The following is a 25,583-nucleotide window of genomic DNA, read 5'->3' as shown; positions in this document are numbered from 1 at the left end:
AAGCATATGACTTCAGCATGTGGGTATTACGTGCAAATATTTCTGCTCTCTGCTCGTCCCTCCTCCCTTCTCTGTCCACTCCCTGCCCTCTGTCCATCTTCTCCCCTTCTCTGTGTGTCCACCCCCTCCCCTTCTCCTGTCCACAGACCTGTCCTGCTGTTCATTTCACCCCCGAATGCCTCCGGTAGTAAAATGATCCGAGATTCGGATCAAAGATCCGGATCTCTTCAATGATCCGATTCGAATCATCCGGATCATTGAAAAGATCCGAACTTCCCATCTCTAGTCCCCTGGGGCAACAGAGGTTGCTGTAGGAAGCCTCATATGACCCAGATGCATCCCTTTTCTTAGGTATTTTCCCTTTGAAGCCTCCAGCAAGTTTTATGAGGTTTACCTCACCTGATTCATTAAACACTGCATTGCTGGGAAAATATTAACTTCCCCAAGTTATCTCACTGAATATCAAGATGGCCAGCACACCAATAACATTCCAAAGGTTTTTAATCAACCAACAGCTGTTGACAATTGTTTTGGGGTCGAGCAAGGGTCCCCCTTTATCAAGGTTCCCACCAACAGACCTACTGTCTGTGTACCTTGATAATAGGGGACCCCGTGTCCCTCCTCACCCAAAAAAGCCACATTTGTTGGCTGATTAAAAGTCTTTGGAACCAGATGCTGGTGATCTTGATATTCATTGGTTTTGAAACCAAACACTCATTAATCTAGCACACACTATTGGGGTGGATTGATGATGTGCCACTGTACATTGGACTGCAAGTTCACTGACTGAGACAATTAAAAGTTTTAAATGTGGTAAAATGTGATTTCACTGCAAAACTAAAACTGGCCATTCACTTCAGGTCAGGTGAAGGGACAATTTGACAGCTGAAGAGCCTTGTACTGCATTGAGCTGGTTAGCAGTAATAGCATTCTAATGTCAGATTTCAAGTAGTACAATAATAAATATTTTCTAAACGATCAAGTAAGCATTGCATGGTGAATGCCAAGCTTTCACTAGAGATTCAATAGAGTTTATTTTTTATTTTGTTCAAGTCATTGTTTTTCTTAACAAGAACTTACAACCATTAAGGCCCCTGCTAGAGTCTATAAATCATTGGTTAGTAATCTATTAGGCCTGGTACAAACATCCAATTTTGATTGGCCAATTTTACCATTTCCATGCAGTATGAGATCTAGCCTACACAATCTGTTTCATAGTATTCAGTCTGTTGACCCTCCTACTACATGGAGGTGATAGAATTGGTCAGTGATTGACCAATCAGAATTGCATGTGTATATACATCATTAGTATCCAGCGTAACTCCTCCCTGTATCTCCCCCCTCATTCAGCAGCACCTGAAGAGATCCTTATCGAGCGGCTCCAAGTTAAGTACACTGGTGACCAGAACACTCCTCAGATCCTGCGGGCTCTGATCTTCCTTTTCCTCCGGTACATCCTCCGGGTGCAGCGGCGCCGACATCTTCCACGTCACGTGCCCGATTGCCCAGCCAACAGAGGACCTTTGAGCTACAACTCCTAGAAGAACCCCGCCCCGACCAACCGGCGGCGCCATTCATTGGGTACCATCTTCATCAGGCTTCTCATCCTCCGCCTCCTTCAGGTGGGATAAAAGTGGCGACGAAAACTGGGCTGTGCTAAGGTCACGTGGCGTGCAATTGAACCACTCATAGGTAGCTTCGTTACTTAGTAGCCGAGCGTGTCGTTAATTGGGTAGTGTTTGTGGGCGTGGCTTTGTTTCGGTATATAAAGGCTAGATGGAAGGCGTGGCCAAATCGCACTGGCATCGGAAAAAAGGGTCAGGGCTATTGTCAGGGCGAGAAATAAAGGCAAAATGGCTGCCTGAGAAACAGAGCAGCGTTAAACTACACAGTGGTCCAGCAATCGTGTAATTCCAGTAGGCTGAGACTACAAAACAGGTTACATGGGTGTTTCCCTATGAATAGATACAAGAAGCATCGTGCTCCAGCATCAACACACAGGAAGCTGCTTATTGGCCTGTAAAGAAGATGCAGAGAGCCACATCTGCAAGTATCAGATAAAGCTGTGCCCACCCATTTAACCCAAAAGTCATCTAAATGGACTACAATGACCTTTTAAGTGTCCTGCATTGGGAAAGATGTCAGCAAGTGCACCTGCTGTAGCTGTTCCATGTGATTCATGCACTAGATGTATCTAGAAAGTCTGCACAGTGAATTTTACTGAGAACCATCACATCTTCCATCAAAGTACTTCCTAGAATTAAGGCAAAATCTTCCTACTTTTTTTTGTTTTTGCTCCATTTTTTGGGGTGAGTCTTCATAAGGGAAGAAGCCAGTGAAGCCGCTGGAGAAGATTCCACTATGCAGCGTGGCACCTGCTTCATCAACTATGAGGATTTTAAGGAGTGTTTTACCACCTACAAGAAAGAGACTAAATCCACTTATGGCATTGAGACCTGTGTTTTGGTACAGAACTACAACAGCAAGCATGGCACGAATCTGCGCGATGACATTATGTGAGGTTTTGCAGTCATTGGAGAAATAATCTAAAATTCTTTTTTTTGGGTGCCAGTATGGTTGAGGTGAGCCAGAGTGAAAGTTCATAGGGAAATCCTGCTTATGTGATGGGGTGGACCCAACAGGAAACCTCATAGGGAAATTCCACTAATGTGATCGGGTGGATGGCACCCTCTCGAACTGCTGGTTTTCAGATAGGTTGTAGTAATAATACGCCCACACTAGAATCCTTCAAGTTGTAGACTTGCTGTGATCGGAGAACTGTTCTCTCTGGATTTTCATGCTGGCTTAACACATCCATACTAGCTCCCTTTTTTTTATTTATAATTTTTTTCACTTCATGATTATCTGTGGTTAAACTGGAACTTTATGTGGGCCTAATCAGACACACACATATATACATTAACTTTTTTGTATTCTGAAATTCATACACGGCCTGTATTAGCACTAAAATTTCCCCCAATTTTTTTTTTCATGTAACCCAGTTCAGCACAACCAGATGTACCCTGCTAAACTAATTTAGTTTATTTAAAGGGAACCTAAACTGAGAGGGATATGGATGCTTCCTTTTAACCAGTTGCTTGGCAGTCCTGCTGATCTTTGACTACAGTAGTGGCTGAATCGTGTTCGGGGGCTGTGGCTAAAAGTATCAGAGACACAGGATCAGCAGGAGAGTGAGGCAACTGGTATTTTAAAAGGAAAAATCCATGTCCTTTTCGGTTCAGGTTCCCTTTAATATACCTGACAGATTAATCAAGCTGTTGGGTTATTATTAATTTCTTGAATCTGACTAGCCTTGTTCAAAAGATCCAGTACCTACAGAGTGAAAAAAATCATGTAAAGTTGAAAATGTCTAGTATTTATACTCTTGGCATATAAGGAATATTTGCATTAGTGTAAATTTATGTTGCAAGTTAAAGCCCCGTTCTCGCATTTATGTTTTTGTTTTTGTGTGTGGTTGTTTTGTTTTACATATATTTAGAACATTAGTGTACCTGTAGTTATTTAAAAACAAACAGAACTACGGTACCACAGAAGAAGGTGGTTTCTGGATAGTCCAGAAGCTTCTGTCTTTTTACACTCTACTGGTACAGCTCTGGGTCCCTCTAAACATAATTGTTGAAAGTTTCTCGAGGTCACGCTCCCCTCCTAAGTGTGAGTGCATTCATACCATGCATGCATGAGTACAGTATGCGCATGCCCAGTAAAATGAGGCGCCTGTGCATGGCTTTATACTCCGTGCACTAGCGACTTTGTTCTGCTGGGCCTGTGCAGACCGTACACTTTTGTACTCTTAGGGGAGCAGGACCACGAAGAAGAGGGACTTGAGCAGCACTCAGTGGAGGATATGGGAAGCCTCTGGACTATCCAGAGGCTTTCCACTACTTTGGGGTTGTACGCCCATACAATTTAGATTGGCCAGTAGTTGGCCAATTTAAATGAAACCTTCACTTACCTGGGGCTTCTTCTAGCCCCTGCAGGCGTTCTGTGCCCGCTTGTCAGTCACAGATCCTCCGGTCCTCCGACACTGGCTGGCTAAGTTTAGTTTTAACCCGACTAGCCAGTCAATTGCCACTGTGCCTGCTTGGCCCTGGCTGTGCGCGTCCTCGATCACAGCAGGCGCAGTAAGCTCCCAAAGGCATTGGGAGTGTGATCGAGGATGCGTGCTGTCAGGGCAGGCACAGTGGTCATGGACTGGCCAAACGAGGAAAACTAAACTTAGCGGGGGATCAGTGACTGACAGCACGAGCACAGGGCGGCTGCAGGGGGCTGGTAGAAGCCCCAGGTAAGTAAAACCTTTTTTTTCCATTTATGTTTAAAGAGACACTGAAGCGGAAAAAAAATATTATGATTTGTATGTGTAGTACAGCTAAGAAATAAAACATTAAGATCAGATACATCAGTCTAAAGCTGGCCATACACTGGCCCGATTTGCGCCCGTTTCGACAGCAGATTCGATCACTGGGATCGAATCTGCTGCCAATCGTTCACGCTACACGCCGAATTTCGATCCATTCCGTCCGATCCCGTCGATCGCGCCGTGCGGAAAATAACCGTTGATCGCCCGCGGGTAAAGAGTGCATCGCTAGCGGCGTTCAAGTGCCCGACGACCGACGCAATAGAGCTGCAATACATTACCTGCTCCGCCGGCACGACTCCCGGGTCTCCGCTCTTCTTCTCCGTCTCCGCTCTGGTCTGGTCTCCGGCATGCTTCCCTTCTTCCTGTCCTGGCAGGAAGAAGTAAAGCATGCTGGACCTGGAGACCAGAGTGGAGACGGAGAAGAAGAGCGGAGACCCGGGAGTCGCGCCGGCGGAGCAGGTAATGTATGCGGGATGGGGGGAAGCGGCGGCAGCACCACCACCACCACAGATTGTGAACGGTTTCAGGCTGAGATCGGTTCACAATCTGTTTGCAGTAAAGGTAGCCATACGATCCCTCTCTGATCAGATTCGATCAGAGAGGGATCTATCGATCTATCTGTTGGTCGAATCTGATGGCAAATCGACCAACATGGCCACCTTAATTGTTTCCAGTACAGGAAGTAGTGTATGGCCACCTTAATTGTTTCCAGTACAGGAAGAGTTGAGAAACTCCAGTTGTTATCTCTATGCAAACAAGCCATTAAGCTCTCAGACTAAGTTAGTGGTGGAGAGGGCTGTTATCTGACTTTTATTATCTCAACTGTAAGTGAACTGTTTACTTTTCCTCTGCTAGAGGAGAGGTCATTACTTCACAGACTGCTCTGAAAGACTCATTTTGAATGCTGAGTGTTGTGTAATCTGCACATATTATAGAATGATGCAATGTTAGAAAAAACACTATATACCTGAAAATAAAAGTATGAGAATATTTTCTTTGCTGCTAATCTTCTAGTAATTATTCATAGTACACAACCAATTCACTATATCATATTTTTTTTTTCGCTTCAGTGTCTCTTCAACTTGCCCACGGGTATCTTTCACCTTATGGACAAGAGGAATCTTCCCATTTCAGCGATCCTCCCTTTCATTCCCCAATAACTTTATCACTACTTACGGTATATACCTTGTTTTTTCCAATTAGGCTTTCTTTAGGTGGTACATTATGCTAAGAATTATTTCATTCTAAATGCATTTTATTGGGAATAGTATAATGTATGGTGACAATATTTTATTTGGAAATAAAGGTGCATTTTTTCAGTTTTTAATCCATTGCTAATTTTTAGCCCATAATTTTATAATATGCCCTCTTGACATAAATATACATTTTTTTTTTTTAATTCCCTAAAGTCAGTAGATGTAATTTCACTATTTGGCCACAAGATGTCCCCGCTGAGCAAAATCCTATGTAGCGTACAAGTATGCTACATAGGAAACAATGTGTTGCTACACTGTTACTAAGGAAGTGACGCAGGCTTCAATGGAAGCCTGCATCACGGGTGGCCTGCGGGGAGATTAATGAATGGGAACAAAGTTCCCATTCATAAATCTAATGATCGGACGACGGAAATCGTCAGCGGGGGGAAGTGCGGCGGCTCTATTTAAGAATAAACACGTGTTTATTCTCGGCGGACATGTACGGATTGGCTCAGGGGACTTTTGTCCCCTGCAGCCAATCCCCCCTGTTGCCGGCAACATCGCGATCGCGTGCAAACCCCCACAAACTGCAGGGATGTCACTAGCACGTCCCTGCGGCTGTAGCAGCTGCTGCTGCGGAAGTGAAGCTCACATCCGCAAGGCATAAATTGTTAAGTTCACTTTAAGCACTTTCATGTAATATGAGAGCTTACATATACAAAGGGCATGATTCACAAAGCTTTTTCACCCGCTTTCCTCTGTTTTCACCTTACCTATGTTACTTTTTTAAGCTAAGAGCAAAAATGTAATAGTAATATTGAAATGAAGTTAATCAGGAACAACTTACTTTGAGTGATCATTTTGCTTGTAAATGTGTTGAAAGGTTATATTTATTAGGGGATAAATAAGACATTTAAGTATTGTGAATAGAGCCCAATCTGTTTATAGTATTTAAAATCTGCTGGCCTTCATACTACATGGTAAGATTGGCCAGTCAAAATTAGATGTCTGTACACACACTGTTAAAGGAAATGTCCAGGCTATAGAAAAACAAAACTACTTACCCAGGGCTTCCTCCAGCCCCTAGCAGCCGCTATGTCCCACGCCGCAGCTCTGCTCTCAGTTGCTGGCCCGGGGTCCCTGTCGGTGCAGAGGCTGACATCACGAGGTTGTACTCTACTGCGTCTGCTCAAGCGCCATTGTCCATCAAGTCCACGTTGTCCGGAGTGTACTGCGAAGCAGAACTACCTTTAAGTGTCTGTTTTTAAACTTTTTCCTTACATGTTTGCTTTGACTGCATTTTTTTTTTTTACACAAGTAGCTTTTGTTTTGCAAAACATTAAAGGAAAATGGATGCTACACAAATTCATAGATCATTAGCAACCTCTACTGCCTGCTTACTCCCCTTCCTGCCAGTTATTCTAAAGCAATTCTTCACCAGTAGGGACTGACAGATAAAAGCTAGCTCCTCGACAGTTCAGACAAATGCTATACAGATGTGTCTCTGGGCTGTAGCTAAGTATCGAGTTCTGTTGCTGTGGAGGGAAGAAAAGGTGTAATGAGAGTGGCTTCCAGCAGATGAGGTAAAGAAGGGAACAGTGTGCTCAGTTGAGGTCATCCAGGAAAATGCATACAGCAGTGCAGTGTGCGCTGTAACGGATATGTTGCCATTAATTGCATTGGCACGACAGCTGAGCATCAACTGGTGTGCTGACACAGCATATTAGCTGTAAATCTAACCTTAACCACTTCACAACTGAGGGGTTTTACCCCTTCAGCATCCAAGCAATTTTCACCTTTCAGCTCCTTACATTCATTTGCCAATAACTTTATCTCTACTTATCAGAATAAAATGTGTTAAATGTGTTTTTTTTAATCACTAATTAGGCTTACTTTGGGTGGTACATTATGCCAATAATTTTTTTATTCTAAATGTTTTTTAATGGAAAAATAAGAAAAAAATTGAAAAAAAATCCTTATTTTTCAGTTTTCGGCCATTATAATTTTTAAATAATGCATGCTACCGTAATTAAAATCCACATAAATAATGTGCCCATTTGTACCGGTTATTACACCATTTAAATGATGTCCCTATCACAATGTCTGGTGCCAATATTTTATTAGGAAATAAAGATGCATTTTTTTTCAGTTTTGCATCCATCATTAATAAAAAGCCCATAATTTATAAAGTAACAGTATTAAACCGTCTTGACATACATATTAAAAAAGTTCAGTCCCTAAGAAAACTATTAATGCATTTTTTAAAATTGTAAATTTATTTCATTGTATTTTTTTACAAAAAAAATGTTGGTAACTATTGGGGAGTGTGGGAGGTAAGGGGTTAATTTAAAATGTAAAAACAGGTCTTTGCATTTAAAAAAAGTACTTTTAGATGTAGTTTTACTATTTGGCCACAAGATGGCCTCAGTTTTTTTTTTGTTATATGTCCTGTAAGCGAAATATGTATGCTTACAGGAAGTGTACTAAAGATGGGAAACTTTTATTTATTAGAATGATCGTGCAGCTTCTCATAAAAGGCTCCGATAATTGCTACGGGGACTTAGATCAATGATTAGGAATTGCTTTCTCATTCATTGATCTCCTGGCGGGCAGATGGCAACATGAACGAGCGCACAAATAAGCGGGAGCGCTTTCAGCAGTGGTAGCAGCGGGAGTACGTATATTTACTCCCCTGGGCGGTTAGATGAAGTCTGCAGGGGAGTAGATATACTGTACTGGAGCTGTGAAGTGGTTAAAGGATACATGAAGCGTAGTAAAGTATTGCAGCTTTACTTACCTGGGACCTCTTCCAGCCCCTAGATGTCTGTGTTCCTTGGCACAGTTAGTCACCCAGTCGTCAGCTGTCCTCTCTGTAGTGGCCGGCTGCTTCTACACATGTGCAGGTGCGCACACATGCCGCACCCAGTCATGCTTCCTGGAGCGTTCTGTGCAGGCGCAGTGATACTGCTACTCCTGAGCGCAAGCGTGTACCCAAGTAGAAGCAGCTAGGTCGCTGGCTACCACGGAGGGGACAGCTGATTGGATTGAACCCCCCCCCCCCCATATACTGCACACAAATTTTAATAGATCTAGAATGAGCATAACCTTTACATTAACTTAGAATTACTGTATTAGCATCCCTTATAGAATATCCTTAAAGTGTACCAGAACTGACACTTACTAAAAGTTTTATACATACCAGGGGCTTCCTCCAGCCCCATCCCCGCGGATCTCTCACACGCCGCCGTCCTCCGCTGTCTACAGCTCCGGTACCGGGTCCTGTCACTTTTGTCAGTCGGGGCCAGTCTGATGTAAGAGAAGTGCACTCTTTGTGTATCTCTCCAGCAACCTTGCCAAATTTTCAGGTTAATTTTACTAAGGTTAAAGAAAATAATTGATACAATAAACACAGTCAAATAAGATGAGAGAGGCACTCTCGCTTGGCAATAGATCTTATATTGTACACAATACTACACACACATTTTCAAGCTTCTCATTCATACTCCGGTGTACACCTAAGATATATTGCCAAGCAAGAGTGCCTCCCTCATCTTATTTGAATATGGTTCAGACATTACTAAAGCCACAAGAACCAGAGGACAGCCAGGCAACTGTTTAACCACTTCTATACCATGAAATTTTGTGCTGATCTGTGCTGCGTGGGCTCTCCAGCCCACAGCACAGATCAGGTTGCAGCCAGGCCGATCAGACTTCCCACCCCCCCCCCTCTTTTTTCCCCACTAGGGGGATGTCCTGCTGGGGGGGTCTGATCGCCGCCGGCTACTTGCGCTTGCGGGGGCTCTTCAAAGCCCCCCTCCGCAGCGCTTCCTGGCCTCCTTCCCTCCCCCTGTGAGCGGCGCAGGACGGATTTCCGTCCTGCGCCTGATGGGATAGGCTTTAGCCTATCAGATGCCGGCGATCCCCGGCCAATCAGAGGCCGGGGATCACCGATCTCCTCTACGGCGCTGCTGCGCACGCCGTATACATGTAAACACCGGGGAAGATCTTCCCCGTGTGTTTACATTTGCTCGCAGGGTGTTCACGGAGACACCCTCCGTGAACTGACATGGAACGGCCGCTCGTATCCATGGAATACACTTCAGGATTCAGGGACGTACATATACGCGCCGAGAATCCGGAAGTGGTTAAAAAGATTACCCCAATCTGTTTTTTCCAGTGCCAGTTGTATACAGTAGCGCTCAATTCTACTCTCAGAGCTGGATATTACACGTTCATGTAAACATACAGAAAACACAACATAGTGAAAACTGATTCAACATGAAAACAAATATCACCCTGTTGTGACGCACAGTTTTTTTGGTGAGGGGACAAACTTGTAGGAATGGGCACCACCTCCAGTCTTAAGGTACTTACACGTCTGATTTTTCCAAATGACCGGTCGTTTGGAAAAATCAGACGTGTGTATGTACCTTCAGGGGCAAATCCAGGATTTTCAAGGGGGGGGTTCCTGATAGGTCTCTTTTGGTCCTAACTGGGGGGGGGCCTCATCTGGCTACCTGTGTGATAAATGGGGGTCATCTGTGTATATATATATATATATATATATATATATATATATATATATATATATATATATATATATATATATATATATATATATATATATATATATATATATATATATATATATATATATATATATATATATATATATTCGTAATGTGGGCAGCAGCCATCAGAAAATAATCGTAATGTGGGCAGCAGCCAGCAGTCATCAGAAAATAATCGTAAAGTGGGCGGCAGGCACCAGAAAATCGCAATGTGGGCGGCAGACACCTGAAAATCGCAATGTGGGCGGCAGACACCTGAAAATCGTAATGTGGGCGGCAGACACCTGAAAATCGTAATGTGGGCGGCAGAAACTAGAAAAAAAATGCACCTGTGAAAAAAAAACAACAAATCATTTACCTGACAGAAGTCTTCTCCTCTCCTGGCATCTGGCACCAGCTCCCCGATGATCCTCCTGCAGCACATCTCCCGCGCTGACAGGCAGAGTGCAGGGCCACGGCACGATGGCTCCGGGAGACTGCGGGGAAGAAGCAGCATATCTGGCTGGGGGGTCCCTCAATAGGGAGGGTGACAGCGCTCCCCCCCCCCACACGGCTAGCGGGCCCCGGGCCCCCCTACTGCGCACACACATGAGCAAGCGGCAGCTGCACTATTACATTCAGTGGCTGCCGCTGCTCAGATTCCGGAGGCACTTCCGGTCTAGGTGCAAGGGGGTGGTTCCAGACACCCGGAACAACCCCTTCCGTGCGCCAGTGACCTTTAGGCGTGCCCCCGCCATGTTCCTCCTGCTCCCCAGAACAGGGGCGTTTCTAGCCTTTTTGTCATCCGGCAAGAAATCCTGTGACACACTCACACACATCACCCACACTATAGAACACTTCACATATGATATATAAACCATAAGCTATCAGAAAAGGATTACTATGAAATGGGGCCCTATGCAAGATAACAATTTTAGCCCTCCACTGATGGTCATCTGGCTTATTTTGTTAGATTTGGTGGGGGCTTGCATTCACCAGGCCCCTAGACTCTCTCCAGGCCCCAGGTTAGGTTTGCCTTGTGCATGATCCAGCTCTGTATGCCATACAGCACATGCTGCAACTATGCACCTCAAATAAAAACAGCAACCACATGACAAGTCCCAACATCATGTTCACACAGAACAATTTAAGATATTATGTCCTTTACATTGCAGGCACAGATTATTAGATTATCAAGCAAGGTCTTCATTTCAGAATACTTTTTCACAAACATTATGGGATGTGAATATGTTACCGCTTGTAAGGTTAGGACTGAAGTGGCTATATCGTGACATTGAAGCACTGACATAGTGAGAGTACAATAATTTAGGGCTCGTTCACACTACAAGAGCTTTTCTAAGTGCTATGTGATTTTTAAAAGCTCTTGCTAATGTTATCCTATGTGTGTTTTCTCACTGGAGCGATGTGATTTTGTAAAAATCCCTCATAACATTGCATTAGCAAGAGATTTTTCTAAATCTCTAGTTTGTAAAAAGCTCTTGTAGTGTGAATCAGCTCTGTGAGATTCATAAAGGCGCGTACACACGTCTGATTCCTGCAAACGACGGGTCGTCAGACCCGCCCGCGGGGCGGCCGGTCTGCCGACAGTTTGTCAGTGTGTACAGTCTGTCGGCAGGCTGATAAGGCTGATTTTGACTGATCTGCTTGTGCACACCGACAAACTGTCGGCAGAACGGCCGCCCCGCGGGCGGGTCTGATGACCCGTCGTTTGCAGGAATCAGACGTGTGTATGCGCCTTAACCCATTCTGGAGATAAGCACATTGTGTTGATAGTGTAGAGAGATAAGAGGAGTGAAATGGAGGGAGGAAGGGTAGTAGAGGGTCAGAATTGATGACATGCATGAGCAGATATGAGCAGAATAGAGGCATAGTGGAGAGCACTGATGTATTATAGTGCTGAGTTTTAAGCCTCATCTACACGGGTAGATGAGGCTGCGATCCGGCTTCCTCGCTCGCCGCGCGTGCGTCGCATTCGATTCCCCGCCGGCGCCGCTTATCTTCCGCTCAATTCCCTGCCATTGTCCCCTCGCGGGGAGCGAGCAGGGAATCGGCGGTGCGGAGATCCGTCCTGTCGGATCTTATGCGGCTCGATTGATGAGCATCGCGGCCGCATCTACTCGTGTAGATGCGGCTTTAGGTTTGAACATTGGTCAGGTCGAAAAAGGATTGCCCCAGAGCTCCAACCACTGACAGTCGTAGCACCAGGGAGTCAACCAGCATACACCCAGATCCCACAGGTGTACAGTCAGATGCAAAGAATAAAGAAAGCTGGGTCTCCATCTGGATTTTGCAGTATTAGCTTCATTTATTAGTGTCAAATGCATTTCACAAAGGTCTGTGTGTCCAAACGTTGTGCTTTCTGTGGCTATGGTACCACTAATAAATTAAGCTAATATTGCAAAATCCAGGTGGAGACCCAGCCTTCTTTATTCTTTGCAAAATCTTCATGTAGTTTCTATCCTATCCCTCATTTCATTTAGACATTTCATATTATCTTATGCTGGGGATACACGGTACGTTTCTGTACGATGTATCGACCAGCTGATCCGGCCTGCTGATAATATTCAGCTGGCCCGATCAGGCCGCTCGACCCGCGCCCGCTCGATTCGGGGATGAGCGGGAATCGATCCAGTGTTGCCAACTCATCCCTTTAATTACTGACACATCTAAGTTATACAGTTTCTGGGGCTACTTACACATAATCAGTGCCTTAACTGCATCTACCTAGCCACGAAACCTGTATAAATCATATGTGTCAGTAATTAAAGGGATGAGTTGGCAACACTGAATCGATCCGCGGGGACGCGGCTGGGGTCGATCCGGCGGCTAATCGAGCCGCCGGTTGACCAGTCTATGCCCAGCATTACAACCTAAAAGTATACTAAAAAGTCAACTAGTTTCCCCTAAAACAATCCTATAGTGAAATTATTAGATATAACTATGATAGGGATTAGAATGTGAGCTCCTCTGAGATTAGCCAGTGATATAACTATGTGATCTGTAGTAAAGTGCTGCAGAAGATGTCAGCACTATATAAATATATAATAATAATATGGTTGGACAGAAGACTGAGTATGGCTGGATTAGATTGAGCTTTTCTGGGTACAGTCAGTGACATAACTACATACTGTCAGTGCTATAAAAATACATAATAATAATATGGTAGAACGTTGGGGAGATGTCACTGGGTGCTGGTGGGGGGGGAGATAACGGTGTGCTGTTGGGGGGCTCAGGAGAGGTCACTGTGCTACTGGGGCTTGGGGAGGTCATTGGGTGCTGCTGGGGGAGTCAGGGAAGGTTACTGAGTGCTGCTGGAGGGATAACAGGTGGTCACAGAGTGCTGCTGGGGATTGGGAAGAAGTCACTGGGTGCTGCTGGAGGGGGTACAGTAGCGGCAGACTGCAAGTTCAACCACAAAAAATTATTTGTTACCAGGGAGTCAACCAGCATACACCTGGATCCACCAAGAGTGTGGGACAGTGATACAATAAAGAAAAGATAGCTGGGTCTCCACCTGGATTTGTGCAAATAGCTTAAGTATTTATTTCCACCATAGCAATGAGACACAACATTTCGGCATGGCGGCCTTTATCAAGTGTTACAAAACAATTACCAATCCACCATTATATGGAAACATTAAAACACCCCCCCCCCCCCCAAGGGGCGGGTACAAGCTTAATTGTTGAAGGAGAGACATGCATAAATTAGCACTTAAAAGTACAGTATACTCTCACAAAAAACATCTCGAACTATAATCATCATTGAGTCCATTAGGGGACAATGTACTCAGCCTGTCAATCCATCTACACTCTCTTCTGAGTAAAGTTGTTTGTCCATCACTGCCCTCATTAACGAAAACTTTCTCCAGAACGCACCAGTGAAGATCCCCTGATGTATGGCCACATTCATAGTAGTGTTTGCCTGTGGGGAATCACATTTTTTCTCAGGGTCATTAACATACTTTTTATGCAAACGAATGTTACTTCGATGCTCGTTGATCCTGACCCTAACGGCTCTGGAGGTTTGCCCCACATAGCCCATACCACATGGGCATTTTAAAAAATATGACATTTGTGGTAGTACATGAGAAGTTTCCATTTATGCCTATCTTTATGCCCTTTTGTGGGTGCCTAACATGATCACCCTTAATGATACTTGAACAGTTCTGGCAATTCATACAGGGGAAAGTTCCTTTCCTTTTTGGTAAGAAAGTATCCTTCTGTGATTTTATTCTTTCTTATATCTGCTTTTATTAAAGTGTCCCAGATACTTTTTCCTTTCCTATACACAAAAGATGGGGGTGCTGGAAATAACCTCGACAACAGTGGGTCTGCTTTAATTATTGACCAGTTATTTAAAATACTGCGTTTGACCAGCTGCGCATGATTGTCGAAAGTCGAGATGAATTGTACATCTCTGGCATACTCTCTTTTTGATGTGGACTTGGATCTAAGATCCTCACGTCTTAGGGTAGCTACATTCTGAGCCGTTTCAAGCAGTAGTTCCCTTCTATAACCTCTTGTTGCAAAATTCTCTATAAGTCTCCCAGCTTGTCTCTGATAAGCCTCATCTGTAGATGTAATCCTCCTTGTCCTTATGAATTGGCTCTTAGGAAGCCCTCGTATCAGGGATGGTGGGTGGCAACTCGTTGCTAATAATGCGTTATTTCTGTCAGTTTTTTTCTTAAAGAGGTCAGTGTGCAACGTGATACCATCAAAAAATAGTTTAACATCCAAAAAATGCAATTCATGCGTATAATATTCCAAAGTAAATTTTATAGTGGAGTGGCACATATTCAGTTCCTTAAATTCCAGCAGCATATTTTTTGGGCCATTCCAGCAGAAAAATAGTCTATGAAACTACAGTATGCAGTCCCATATTTACGAAAAATTCTATTCCCCAAAATGTATTCTGCTTCAAAGTCTCCCATAAAAATATTAGCTAGAGTGGGCGCATAAGGGGCCCCCATCGGAACACCCCTGATCTGCAAAAAGAACTCTTGTCTCACCCTAAAATAGAGCATAGGCATAACTCCAACAGTCCCATAACAAAAGGTGCATTCAAATTGGGGTGGTTGTCATGTGTGAGTGACCTTCCAATGGATTGTAGGGCTTCAGTATGTGGTATGTTAGTGTATAAACTCACCACATCCAAACTTACCAGAAACCTGATGTTTTTCTTATCCATCTTATCAATATAATTAAGAAAATTGGTAGTGTCTTTCAGGCAGTATATGTTGTTTTTTACAATAGGTTGCAAGAGGCTATCAAAGTATACACCCAGGGGTTCTAGTAATGAATTAGATGCCGAAACTGTGGGGCGACCGGGGGGTGCATGGTATCCTTCTGCACTTTGGGTAGAGTATACATCACTGGGACCCTATATTGAGCTTTAGTCAATGCAGATTTCAAAGTATTAGAAATATGGCCCTCCTCAAAAGCCTCCATCAAAAAAAAAGAAAAAGGTCAATTCCATCCTTAATCTTGGTGGAGGGGTCCCCTGGTAATTGTCTATAAGTTCCCACATCATTAACATGTTTATGCAGCTCCTCGATGTACACGTCACTTTTTTGTGCAACCAGGGATCCCCCTTATCAGCCTTTTTAAACGTGATGCTGTTATCATTCTATAACCTCACGAGTGCTTCCCTCTCTTTTAAAGATATATTATGCTTGGATCCATATCTGCTGATGGATGGGGTATCAGGAAAGGTCACTGCGGAGTGCTGCGGGGGAGGGAGTTTCAGGTGAGGTCACTGGGTGCTGCCCTCCTTGTTGCTCCATTTTCAGCAAGGCGCGCTCCTTGGCTCTTTTCCCTGCTTTTTAAAGAGTAACTGTCGGGTATAAAATCAAAAATCAATACTTTATTTTTATCTGGTAAACCAGTAATAAGGATGCTAACCAGGCAATCCAAAAGTTAAACTCTCTATTACTTTTCTTGTTGATAAATGATCATTTCCCAGTTTACCTGACTCTTATTTGGTACACAAAAAGGAAGTTGCAGGGCATGCTGGGTTGACCTTTTTTGCTTCTCTATTTCCCCTCAGACTTAACTAATGCAGCCTGATTGGCTGAAGCCTCTTTCCCTCTTTTTTTTCCCCTCCCACACCTCTGTTCCTCTCTGATTGGCCAATATTTCTCATGCTGAGACAATGCACTTTCTATAGTGAAGGGTGGGCAAATCGGGCAGAAGAGAGTAGGGCAGGAAATGACATCAGAATTGGCTTCAAAATAGCCACACTTAAAGAGACTCTGAAGCGAGAATAAATCTCGCTTCAGAGCTCAGGGTTAGCAGGAGCACGTGTGCCCCTGCTAAACCGCCGCTATAGCCCCGCTAAACGGGGGTCCCTTCACCCCCAAACCCCCCACTGCGACACTTGGTCGCAGACTTGGTCGTTCCTGGAGGCAGGGCTAACGGCTGCAGCCCTGCCTTCAGTCGCGTCTGTCAGCGGCGCATCGCCGCCTCTCCCCCGCCCCTCTCAGTGAAGGAAGAATGAGAGGGGCGGGGGAGAGGCGGAGATACGCGCTGGCAGACGCGCGCGGGGCAGGGCTGCGGCGGTCAGCCCTGCCCCAACCAGGAAGCGCTCCCCCGCATTACGGAGGGGATTTGGGGGGACAGGGACCCCCGTTAAGCCGCGGTTTAGCAGGGGCACACGTGCCCCTGCTATTTATGAGGTCTGAAGCTTGATTTATTCTCGCTTCAGACTCTCTTTAAAATGGGAAATGCTCAGGTTTTTCTCTTTTTTTTTTTTTTTTTTTTTTTTTTTTTCCTGTAGAAAAATCACTAACATCAAAATGTGGACAGTGCAATACATATGTTATGTAAGTAGAGCAAGTATTTATCTACTTATATATGTGTTTTTTTTTTCTGAGATAGTATGGCTGACAGCTCCACTTTAAGTGGTGTGACTGTTCTGATATGAGGGGGGTGTGACCTTCAAGGCCAGGAACTGCATGCTCTGTATGCTCCCTAGATCTTTTCCCATGTCACTCTCCTCCTTTCTCAAACAAGTGCCAGTCCAGTCTTGCCACTGTTTCAAGCTGTTGTATGTGGACATACTGACTGCGGAGAGAGAACTTGCCCATGGCTTTTAAAGGGACCATGCCGCGGGTAATTTAAACAGTGCACCCTCTGCATTGTGGGCGCTCCAGGCAGTTGCCTGGACTACCAGTGCCCAGAAACTGCCCTGCACCAGAAAACTGCTGTCAAGGATCAATCAGTGTCTGCAACCTAGGCTTCTCTGTATATGGCTCTGCAGGCAAACTCAGAGAGGGTTATCCTGTATAAAACCTCTTTAATAAAACATCCTAAAAACAGTATTGCCCGTACATGTAAATAGCAATAATACCGCTTTGTAGATCACCATCTCCCCGCCTGGTAGATTTCAGCGTCTCGCTTCCTCCCTACTCGTGCTGGTTCAACATGTTTGACCCTGGCTCCGCCCTACCGATCTCATTTAATGACTCATCAGGGGCTGTGGGTCCAACTCCAAGCCCATGTATAGCCAGCACATAACTACTTAAAGAGACTCTGTAACAAATTGTTTATCTTTATTTCTTCTATGCTATAAGTTCCTATGCCTTTTCTAATGTGGTCTGGCTTACTGCAGCTTTTCCTAATTGCACAGTAGCTGTGTTATCTCTGTTATATGATCTAATCTTCTCTCTATAGTCGGCACAGTCAGGCTGAGGCAGTCAGACTGGAATGTGCAGGGCTGCTTGTGATTAGCTAGAAGCTGTACACACCCCCTGCAGGCTCTGTGTGACTAACACACTCTGCTTAGCTGAGCCTATTAGAAGCTGGTTAGTTTGTTTGTAAACACTGCCTAAAACTGGCAATTACAAGCCAGGTTTGCAGCAGAGAATGGCAGAAACAGCACAGAGGGGACCAGGAGCACATAATGAATAGAATGGTATGCTTTTTATTGTAAGAATTTCAGAGTACAGATTCTCTTTAACATACCTCCACCCACCTTCCTCCCTTGCCGCCATCTCAACACTACGATGACGTATCTAAGTGCATATTTAAGAGCCGCAGACCTCTCCCAAGCATGTATAGCTCGCTTACCAACATGCTTTAACATAGCGTGCATGTCTATATGTCCGCCTTTGTCACTGCTGAATGTCTGTGCGCTGAATGTCTGTCAAAGGGTGATCATCTTTTTTTTTTTTTTTTTTTTTTTTTTTTTTTGTATGTTGAAACAGGTTACACCATGTTGTGTTTTTTTTTGTATGTTTACGTTAAGGTGTAATATCCAGCTCTGACCATGAGGATCACATTAGAGAGTACAGTGAAATTGAGAGCTACTGTATACAACTATTGGGGTGATCTAAGGACAGTGCGCTCCACTGGTGGTAAACATATGTAAAAGATGCCTGTCAACTTGCTTTAGGCTAAAATTAAGCCTAGCCATTTCTGTGAGTGCTACCTGTACCTGTGAGTGAAATTCCTGTAAATATGGAAGAACTCCATATAACAAGTACATCAACTCTAAAAAATGAAAGGTTGACTGTATATGACTCCTAAAGGATGAGGGTGGGAACTCAATGGTGGATGACCAAGGTAAGGCAGAGTTATTAAATGCTTTCTTTGCTTCTGTCTTCACAAAGGAAACAGCACTGTTGCAAATTACAGAGGCAGAAGAGTCTCAATCTTCTAACTGTAATATTAAATACTTAACGCAGGAAGAAGTAAAGGCAAGACTAAATAAGTTAAAAATAGACAAGGCACCTGGCCTGGATGGCATGCATCCTTGGGTCCTAAGTGAATTAAGTTCAGTTATAGCTAAGCCCCTTTATCTTATCTTTTGTGACTCTCTTGCAACTGGCAGAGTCCCAGTGGATCGGGCGTACAGCCCACGTTTTCCCATTATTTAAGAAGGGCAAAAAATCTGATCCAGGAAATTATAGACCTGTAAGCTTAACATCAGTTGTATGCAAACTATTTGAGGGGTTACTAAGAGATACTATACATGACTTCATAGTAGAAAATAATCTTATTTCTCAGCATCAACATGGGTTTACTAAAGACAGGTCCTGTTTGACTAACATGCTCAGCTTTTATGAGGTAGTGAACGCTAATGTGGATATTGAATGCTGTAGATGTGATATACTTGGACTTTGCAAAGGCCTTCGACACTGTTCCCCACAGAAGTCTGGTGCAAAAGTTGAGGATGCAAGGACTGGGGAAGAGTCTGTGTGCATGGATAGGGAACTGGCTAATGGACAGAAAACAAAGAGTTGTGGTCAATGGATCGTACTCAAAATGGGAGACTGTTAGCAGTGGGGTCCCACAGGGGTCTGTACTGGGTCCAGTGCTTTTCAATTTATTTATTAATGACCTAGTAGATGCAGTAGTGAGCAATGTTGCTATTTTTGCAGATGATACAAAATTGTGCAGAATCATCAACTCTCAGGAAGATAGTGTCATATTGCAACAGGATCTGGATAGGATGGCTATATGGGCACATACATGGCAGATGAAGTTCAATGTTGACAAATGTAAAGTCATGCATTTTGGTCGTACCAATGGTCTAGTACCATACAAAATAAATGGGATACAGTTGGGGACATCAAACTTGGAGAAGGACTTGGGAGTACTCATCGACAACAAGTTAAATAATCGTACTCAATGCCAAGCCGCTGCAGCTAAAGCGAACAAAATTTTGGGATGCATTAAAAGGGAAATAAAAACTCGAGATGCTAGCATAATATTGCCCCTGTTTAACTCTCTAGTAAGGCCACATCTGGAATATGGAATTCAGTTCTGGGCACCACATTACAAAAAAGATATTGCAGTTTTAGAGCAGGTGCAGAGACGAGCTACAAAATTGATACGTGGGATGGAAGGTCTCGCTTACCAAGAAAGGTTAAATAAACTGGGTTTATTTAGTCTAGAGAAAAGACGCCTTAGAGGAGATCTAATTAACATGTATAAATACATCAGAGGGCAATATAATAGCTTGGCGGATGAGCTTTTTGTCCCTAGGCCTTCTCAAAGGACTAGAGGACATGATCTGCGCATGGAGGAAAAACGTTTTAGCCATTTATTTAGGAAAGGGTTCTTTACAGTAAGAGTGATTAAGATGTGGAATGCATTGCCACAGGAAGTCGTTTTGGCAAACTCTATACCTGCATTTAAAGGAGGCTTAGATGCTTTCCTTGCGTTAAAAGACATCCATGGCTACAATTACTAGGTTATGCCTAATGATGTTGATCCAGGGATTTTATCTGATTGCCATCTGGAGTCAGGAAGGAATTTTTCCCTTTTGGGGCTAATTGGACCATGCCTTGTGGGGGTTTTTTCGCCTTCCTCTGGATCAACAGGGGTATGTGGGGGACGGGCTGGAGTTGTACTTTGTACTGGTTGAACTCGATGGACGTATATCTTTTTTCAACCAAAATAACTATGTAACTATGTAACCTAAAATCCTCCGTCCAGTGAAAAATGTTATAAACTTGTACCCACCTCTCCCTTGCACTAGACTCTTGGTCGTGGTGTAATATTTGGAAAAGAATCCTTTGAATTCTGATTGTAGTAGTTTCCCAATTATGGGGCAACTCTCCCTGGCATACTTGCATAGCTGCCCTGACCAACCCCTCCTCCTCTGGCCATACCTCCCTCTTTCATTTTGATTGTGAGACCTGGGCAGTGGCTGCATGTGTTCCCCCTCCTCTAAATCAAAACAGGATAGGGGGTGGGTAGGGACACATCATTTGAAATCCACTGACCTCTGCCATGGTTATATGATGATTGTTGAGCATATCTTAAACTATGTTTACCAATAGTTAGGTGAGGGGAAGGAGAGGGTAGGTTGTTTTTTTTGTTTTGTTTTTTTTTAGTATTCACTAAGATCTTCAAATATGCGGTAAGTTTGGTAAATTATTGAAAAAACTTGACATGACAATTCACAAAGATTTTTACCTCCTGTGGAATTTCATTCTGTATTTTATGTAATCATGAGGTATTTAATTCGGCATTTGATGGATTATTGCAGTGCATGGAAAATGGAAGCCAGATAGATAGATGGATGGCTGGATGGATAGATACAGACAGAATTTTTGTTATTATATGGACAAGAGCAATACAGACAGCATTTTTGCTATTATATGAACAAGTAAGAGCAAGTCCAAGCTGCCTAAAATTAACATAAAATTTGTATCTGCCCAAAATCATTAGTATCTTATCTATCATTTTTAATTACTACATTAACTACCTAAAGACTGTCACGCCAATGGGCATGACCGCGGCGGCAGCTCCAGGACCGTCTAACGCCAAATGGAGTCAAGTCCTGGGCTGGATTTTGCAGACTATCATGCGCACGCATCTCTGCTTGGTAGGCGGAGCTCCGCCTTCAGTCTCCCAGCGGTGATCACCGCTCGGAGACTGTTAGACAGCGAAACCACCGTCTGTTAGCATAGCACAGCGCTGGGATCTAAGGCAGCGATGTACTGGGAACAGCCGTGTGACACGGCTGTCCCCCTGGGACACAGGAGAGCGATCGTCTCTCATAGGTTGAAGCCTATGACAGCCAATCTCTGTCATTGGCTGGCTGGAGGGAGGGAGTTAGAGAAAAATAAATAGGGAAATTTAATTTAAAAAAAATAAAAATTTATTTAAACCCCCCCCCCCCCCCCCCCCCAAAAAAAAAACAGCAAACACTGGCGGAGCGATCAGACCCCACCAACAGAAAGCTCAGTTGGTGGGGAGAAAAGGGGGACAGACGGGACAAATCACTTGTGTGCTGAGTTGTGTGGCCCTGCAGCGAGGCCTTAAAGCTGCAGTGGCCAATTTAGCAAAAAAAATGCCTGGTCTTTAGGAGGGTTTAACACTGCCATCCTCAAGTGGTTAATATTGTAGATTTGGGGGGGGGGGGGGGGTTTACAAAATTTGAAATTAGGAAAACAAATTTTCATGAACTTTTACTTTCCTGAATAGTAAAGCTTTTTCTCTACCCCATTTGCCCTTCTCTTTCCTTTTTTAAAGGGAACACGAGGTGAGAGGGATATGGAGACTGTCATATTTATTTCCTTGTAAACAATGCCAGTTGCCTGGCAGCCCTGTTGATCTTCTGGCATGAGTAGTGTCTGAGTCAAAACCCTGGAATAAGCATGCAGCTAATCCAGTAAAACCTGAGTTGGCTGCATCAGAATACCTGATCTGCTTGCATGCTTGTTCAGTGTCTATGGCTAAAAGCATTAGAGGCAGAGGATCAGGAGGACAGCCAGGCAACTGGTATTGTTTAAAAGGTAATAAATATGGCAGCCTCCATATCCCTCTCACCTCGGGTTCCCTTTAACACCCTTCTGTAACCTCCAGGCTGGAAATAAAATACCATATATCTCACTTGACTTGCATGTGAAATTTTGTGTGAATTAAAATTTGAGGTATTGACCTCACTATTTGCTAATTTACCCCACAAGTTGGTAAATTGTAGTTTTCCACGTGGTAATCGCCTTTATGTATTGACATTGAACAAAATGTTCAGTAAAATAGGGTTGTGTTTTTTTGTTTTTTGTTTTACCGCATGCGGTAATGGTTTGTGCATTGACCCCTAGTCTGTTTCTGTTGGTTTTTAGAGTGAGTAATCTATTCGTTATCTGAATATTCATTTATATATATATATTTTTTTTTTTTCAGATTCACTCAGGTAAAATTTTGCTGTTCGAAACTGCAAGGGCACAACGTTAAAAGGAAGCCTGATGAAATCACTTGCCCATCCTACTTTGTTTTGCAGTATGACTTCGAACTTGACCGACTGGTTATTAAGGATGAATGTACCACCCACATGCACTCTAAAAATGAATTTCCGTTAGCAACCGCAGCCTCTCTTCCACTGGCAAAAAATACACTTAAAGCCATTGACTCGGAGGTCCCTTTTAAGAAGATTTGCAGTGAAACTGTATCAGTGGAAAAGAATGGGGAAAATCTTCAGCTAGCTCCCTCATATGAATTGGATAGAAACTCTCCATTTAATGTAGAAGACGCTGAAACCTCAGAAGAGGCAGATATTGAAGTCCCTAATGTCAACTCCGATCATGCTCAGGTTGGCCTTGCTGTGGAGGCCATTTCACGTTTGGGTGATTTAATGAGAGATTTTCAAACCAAAGATGTTGGGGCTAAAGCACTGCTAAGCATAGGGGGTCAACAATTACAGCAGATTGGCTTTCAGACAAGTAAAATGTGCGGTTTTTTTGTTAAGTTCCCAGAAAGCCTTCTCATCCACAAGGCAGTCATGGACCATGGATATACTGTGTTTGCTTTTCTTGTAGAAAACAAAGAGCGCATGGGAAAGGTGATTAACTTTACATTTGTGAGAGAGGATAGTTCAAATGAGATATTAAGAATGTTGGAAACCTTTAAATATTTCAACCCAGAATGGCAAAAAGTCAAGATAATTTACACCGATGTGTATTTTGGACATAAAGAAGTCTTGAAAGAAGCTTTTCCATCGGCTAAGATATTACTGTCTATGTTCCATACAGTACGTCTCATTGAACGAAAGATTAAGGGGTCCGCTAACTTCAAGGATTGGGTTCGTAAGTGGATTGAGGATGCTATCTACCGCACTACTCCAGAGAAACTGAGCTTCTTAGCAGAAAAAATACAGTACAGATTAGACAAGGAATTGTTTGCTGAACTTTCCACCAACTGGTTCTCATGTGAAATGCTGTGGTACATGCATATGAAGAAGGGCTTGCTTTCTTGTAATACTTACATGGACAGTTTGAGCCTTGTTATTGATACCATCTCTAGCCTCCTCCTTAAACCAATGTCAACAGAAGAGAAAATCCAGCATTTTGTTGAATCTGCAGACTGTTTCAACACCAAGGGACTACAAAACAAGAGGGATGATTCTTTAGATGTTACTTTAAAGTCTATAGCTAAACCCATAGGTAAGGAGAGAAGAATACGGCCAAAACCTGCTCCACCTCCACAGCATTCTGGTCAATCCCCCTGGAAAATGGGCACTTGTTCTTCCAAGGCTACAATACCTTTGGAACAATTCCAGCTTCAGGGAAATATCATAAATACTAATAACCTGGAGTTGCTGCCTCAAAAAGATAAGTCTTCCGATGGATTAACTTCTAAACCTAAAATAAATTTTTCCAGATCAAAAGTGGCGGATAAGATGTCGCTTTCCTTGAGAGAACACTGTAATGACCTTGGTTTTAAGTTGTGCTCTAAAGAGTGGGAAGCAGTTCAGAAGTCCAGCCAACTCATAAGCGTGCAGACCAACTGTGTTTTTGTACGTTTTCTGGAAGAGTCCCATGAGGTCTCTCGGGATGGCTTATCTTGCACATGCCATTTCAACAACCTTTATAAACTACCGTGCCGACATATCTTGGGCATGCTGCTTGCAAACAAAAGTGTAGTTGATAGTGACATGGTTTGTGCTCGCTGGCATAAGGACTACACAAAACCCATGTCACAAGAAAAGACTTGGGACACTGTACTTTCTCATAGTAAATCAAAAGCTGAAGCCAAGAAAAGGTTGAACATGATCACCAATCTTTCCATGGAACTCTCTAATTTGCTCCTACAGGGTGACAGATCAGAAATGCGACTCAGGGCTTCCACCCTAAAGATGATAGTAGAAATGTGGCAGAAGGAATCAAAAACTGATACAGAGGCTCAGTGTACAGCTGAGGACCCACCCTACAAATGGGTGAAGAAAGAACCAGTGGAAGGGGAAGAGACTTCTGGGTGTTATGAGCTGTGCAGATTGGATGCTTAGCCCGGCTATAAGAGGACATTTGGGCAAAACAAAAATATACAACAAACTGTGCAACTGTCACCAAATTCTAAAAAGTCCAAAATCGCAAAATGCAAACTCGTAGCCTGCACCATTTTCAGGCGATTTCCCGGCGATTGCGTTTCCGTGCTATAGAAGCGCTAAACGCGATCACGGAGAAATCGCTGCACTGTCCAGTGATTTTCTGCATGAAATCACAGAAAAATCACTCCTGCAAAACGCTTGCAAAAATCGCCGGCATTTTGCGCTTCCAAGTGTGAATGGGGCCTTAATGGGCACCTTAAGACTCATCTGTTCAATATTGCTTGAGAGATAAACCAATCGCTAGTTTGTATTTTCATAAAACATACTGTATCTTCTCTATTCAGTAAAAAAAAATGAGCAAGCCCAGCTGACAAGCATTTTGCATCCCACCCATGTCTGGCAAAATCTCACACAATTGGGATATTGCTGCTAAAGAGATTCCGTTACTCATACTTCAGCTATTTGCAGAGATATTTTTTTCTTTTAAGAGGATCTGTAATTAAAATAAAAAAATTCCTCTGGGGGATACTTACCTCAGGAGGGGAAAGCCTCTGGATCCTAATGAGGCTTCCCCAGTCCTCCATCCCTCCATTAGCCTGCCCGGGTCCCCCGAAGTGTGGAAAGGTAAATATTTACCTAAGGCAATCCAGCGCAGACGCA

The 25,583-nt window shown here is 43.6% G+C and overlaps 2 protein-coding genes across 2 annotated transcripts in view; one reads left to right on the top strand and one right to left on the bottom strand.

The window, feature by feature from the left end:
• ACOT8 (acyl-CoA thioesterase 8) overlaps positions 1 to 1,658 on the bottom strand; it is a 27,051-nt gene extending 25,393 nt beyond the window's left edge. The window contains exon 1 of the mRNA XM_068263254.1: positions 1,357 to 1,658. Within this exon, the coding sequence (XP_068119355.1) occupies positions 1,357 to 1,574 (218 nt within the window). The 5' untranslated portion in view covers positions 1,575 to 1,658. The remainder of the gene's footprint in view (positions 1 to 1,356) is intronic.
• Positions 1,369 to 25,583, top strand: ZSWIM3 (zinc finger SWIM-type containing 3). The gene is made up of 2 exons (XM_068263243.1): positions 1,369 to 2,516; positions 22,784 to 25,583. The coding sequence occupies exons 1-2, from the start codon at positions 2,362 to 2,364 to the stop codon at positions 24,879 to 24,881; spliced, it is 2,253 nt and encodes a 750-aa protein (XP_068119344.1). The 5' UTR covers positions 1,369 to 2,361; the 3' UTR covers positions 24,882 to 25,583.

The sequence above is a fragment of the Hyperolius riggenbachi genome, chromosome 12 (assembly GCF_040937935.1).
Source record: "Hyperolius riggenbachi isolate aHypRig1 chromosome 12, aHypRig1.pri, whole genome shotgun sequence".
Classification (NCBI taxonomy): domain Eukaryota; kingdom Metazoa; phylum Chordata; class Amphibia; order Anura; family Hyperoliidae; genus Hyperolius; species Hyperolius riggenbachi.
This window is presented reverse-complemented; position numbering and strand designations above follow the sequence as displayed.

Coding starts and splice junctions, on each gene's coding strand:
- ZSWIM3 (XM_068263243.1), top strand. CDS start 2,362: ATGCAGCGTGGCACCTGCTTCATCAACTATGAGGATTTTAAGGAGTGT. Junction 2,517..22,783: donor AATCTGCGCGATGACATTAT/GTGAGGTTTTGC, acceptor TTTTTTTTTCAG/ATTCACTCAGGTAAAATTTT.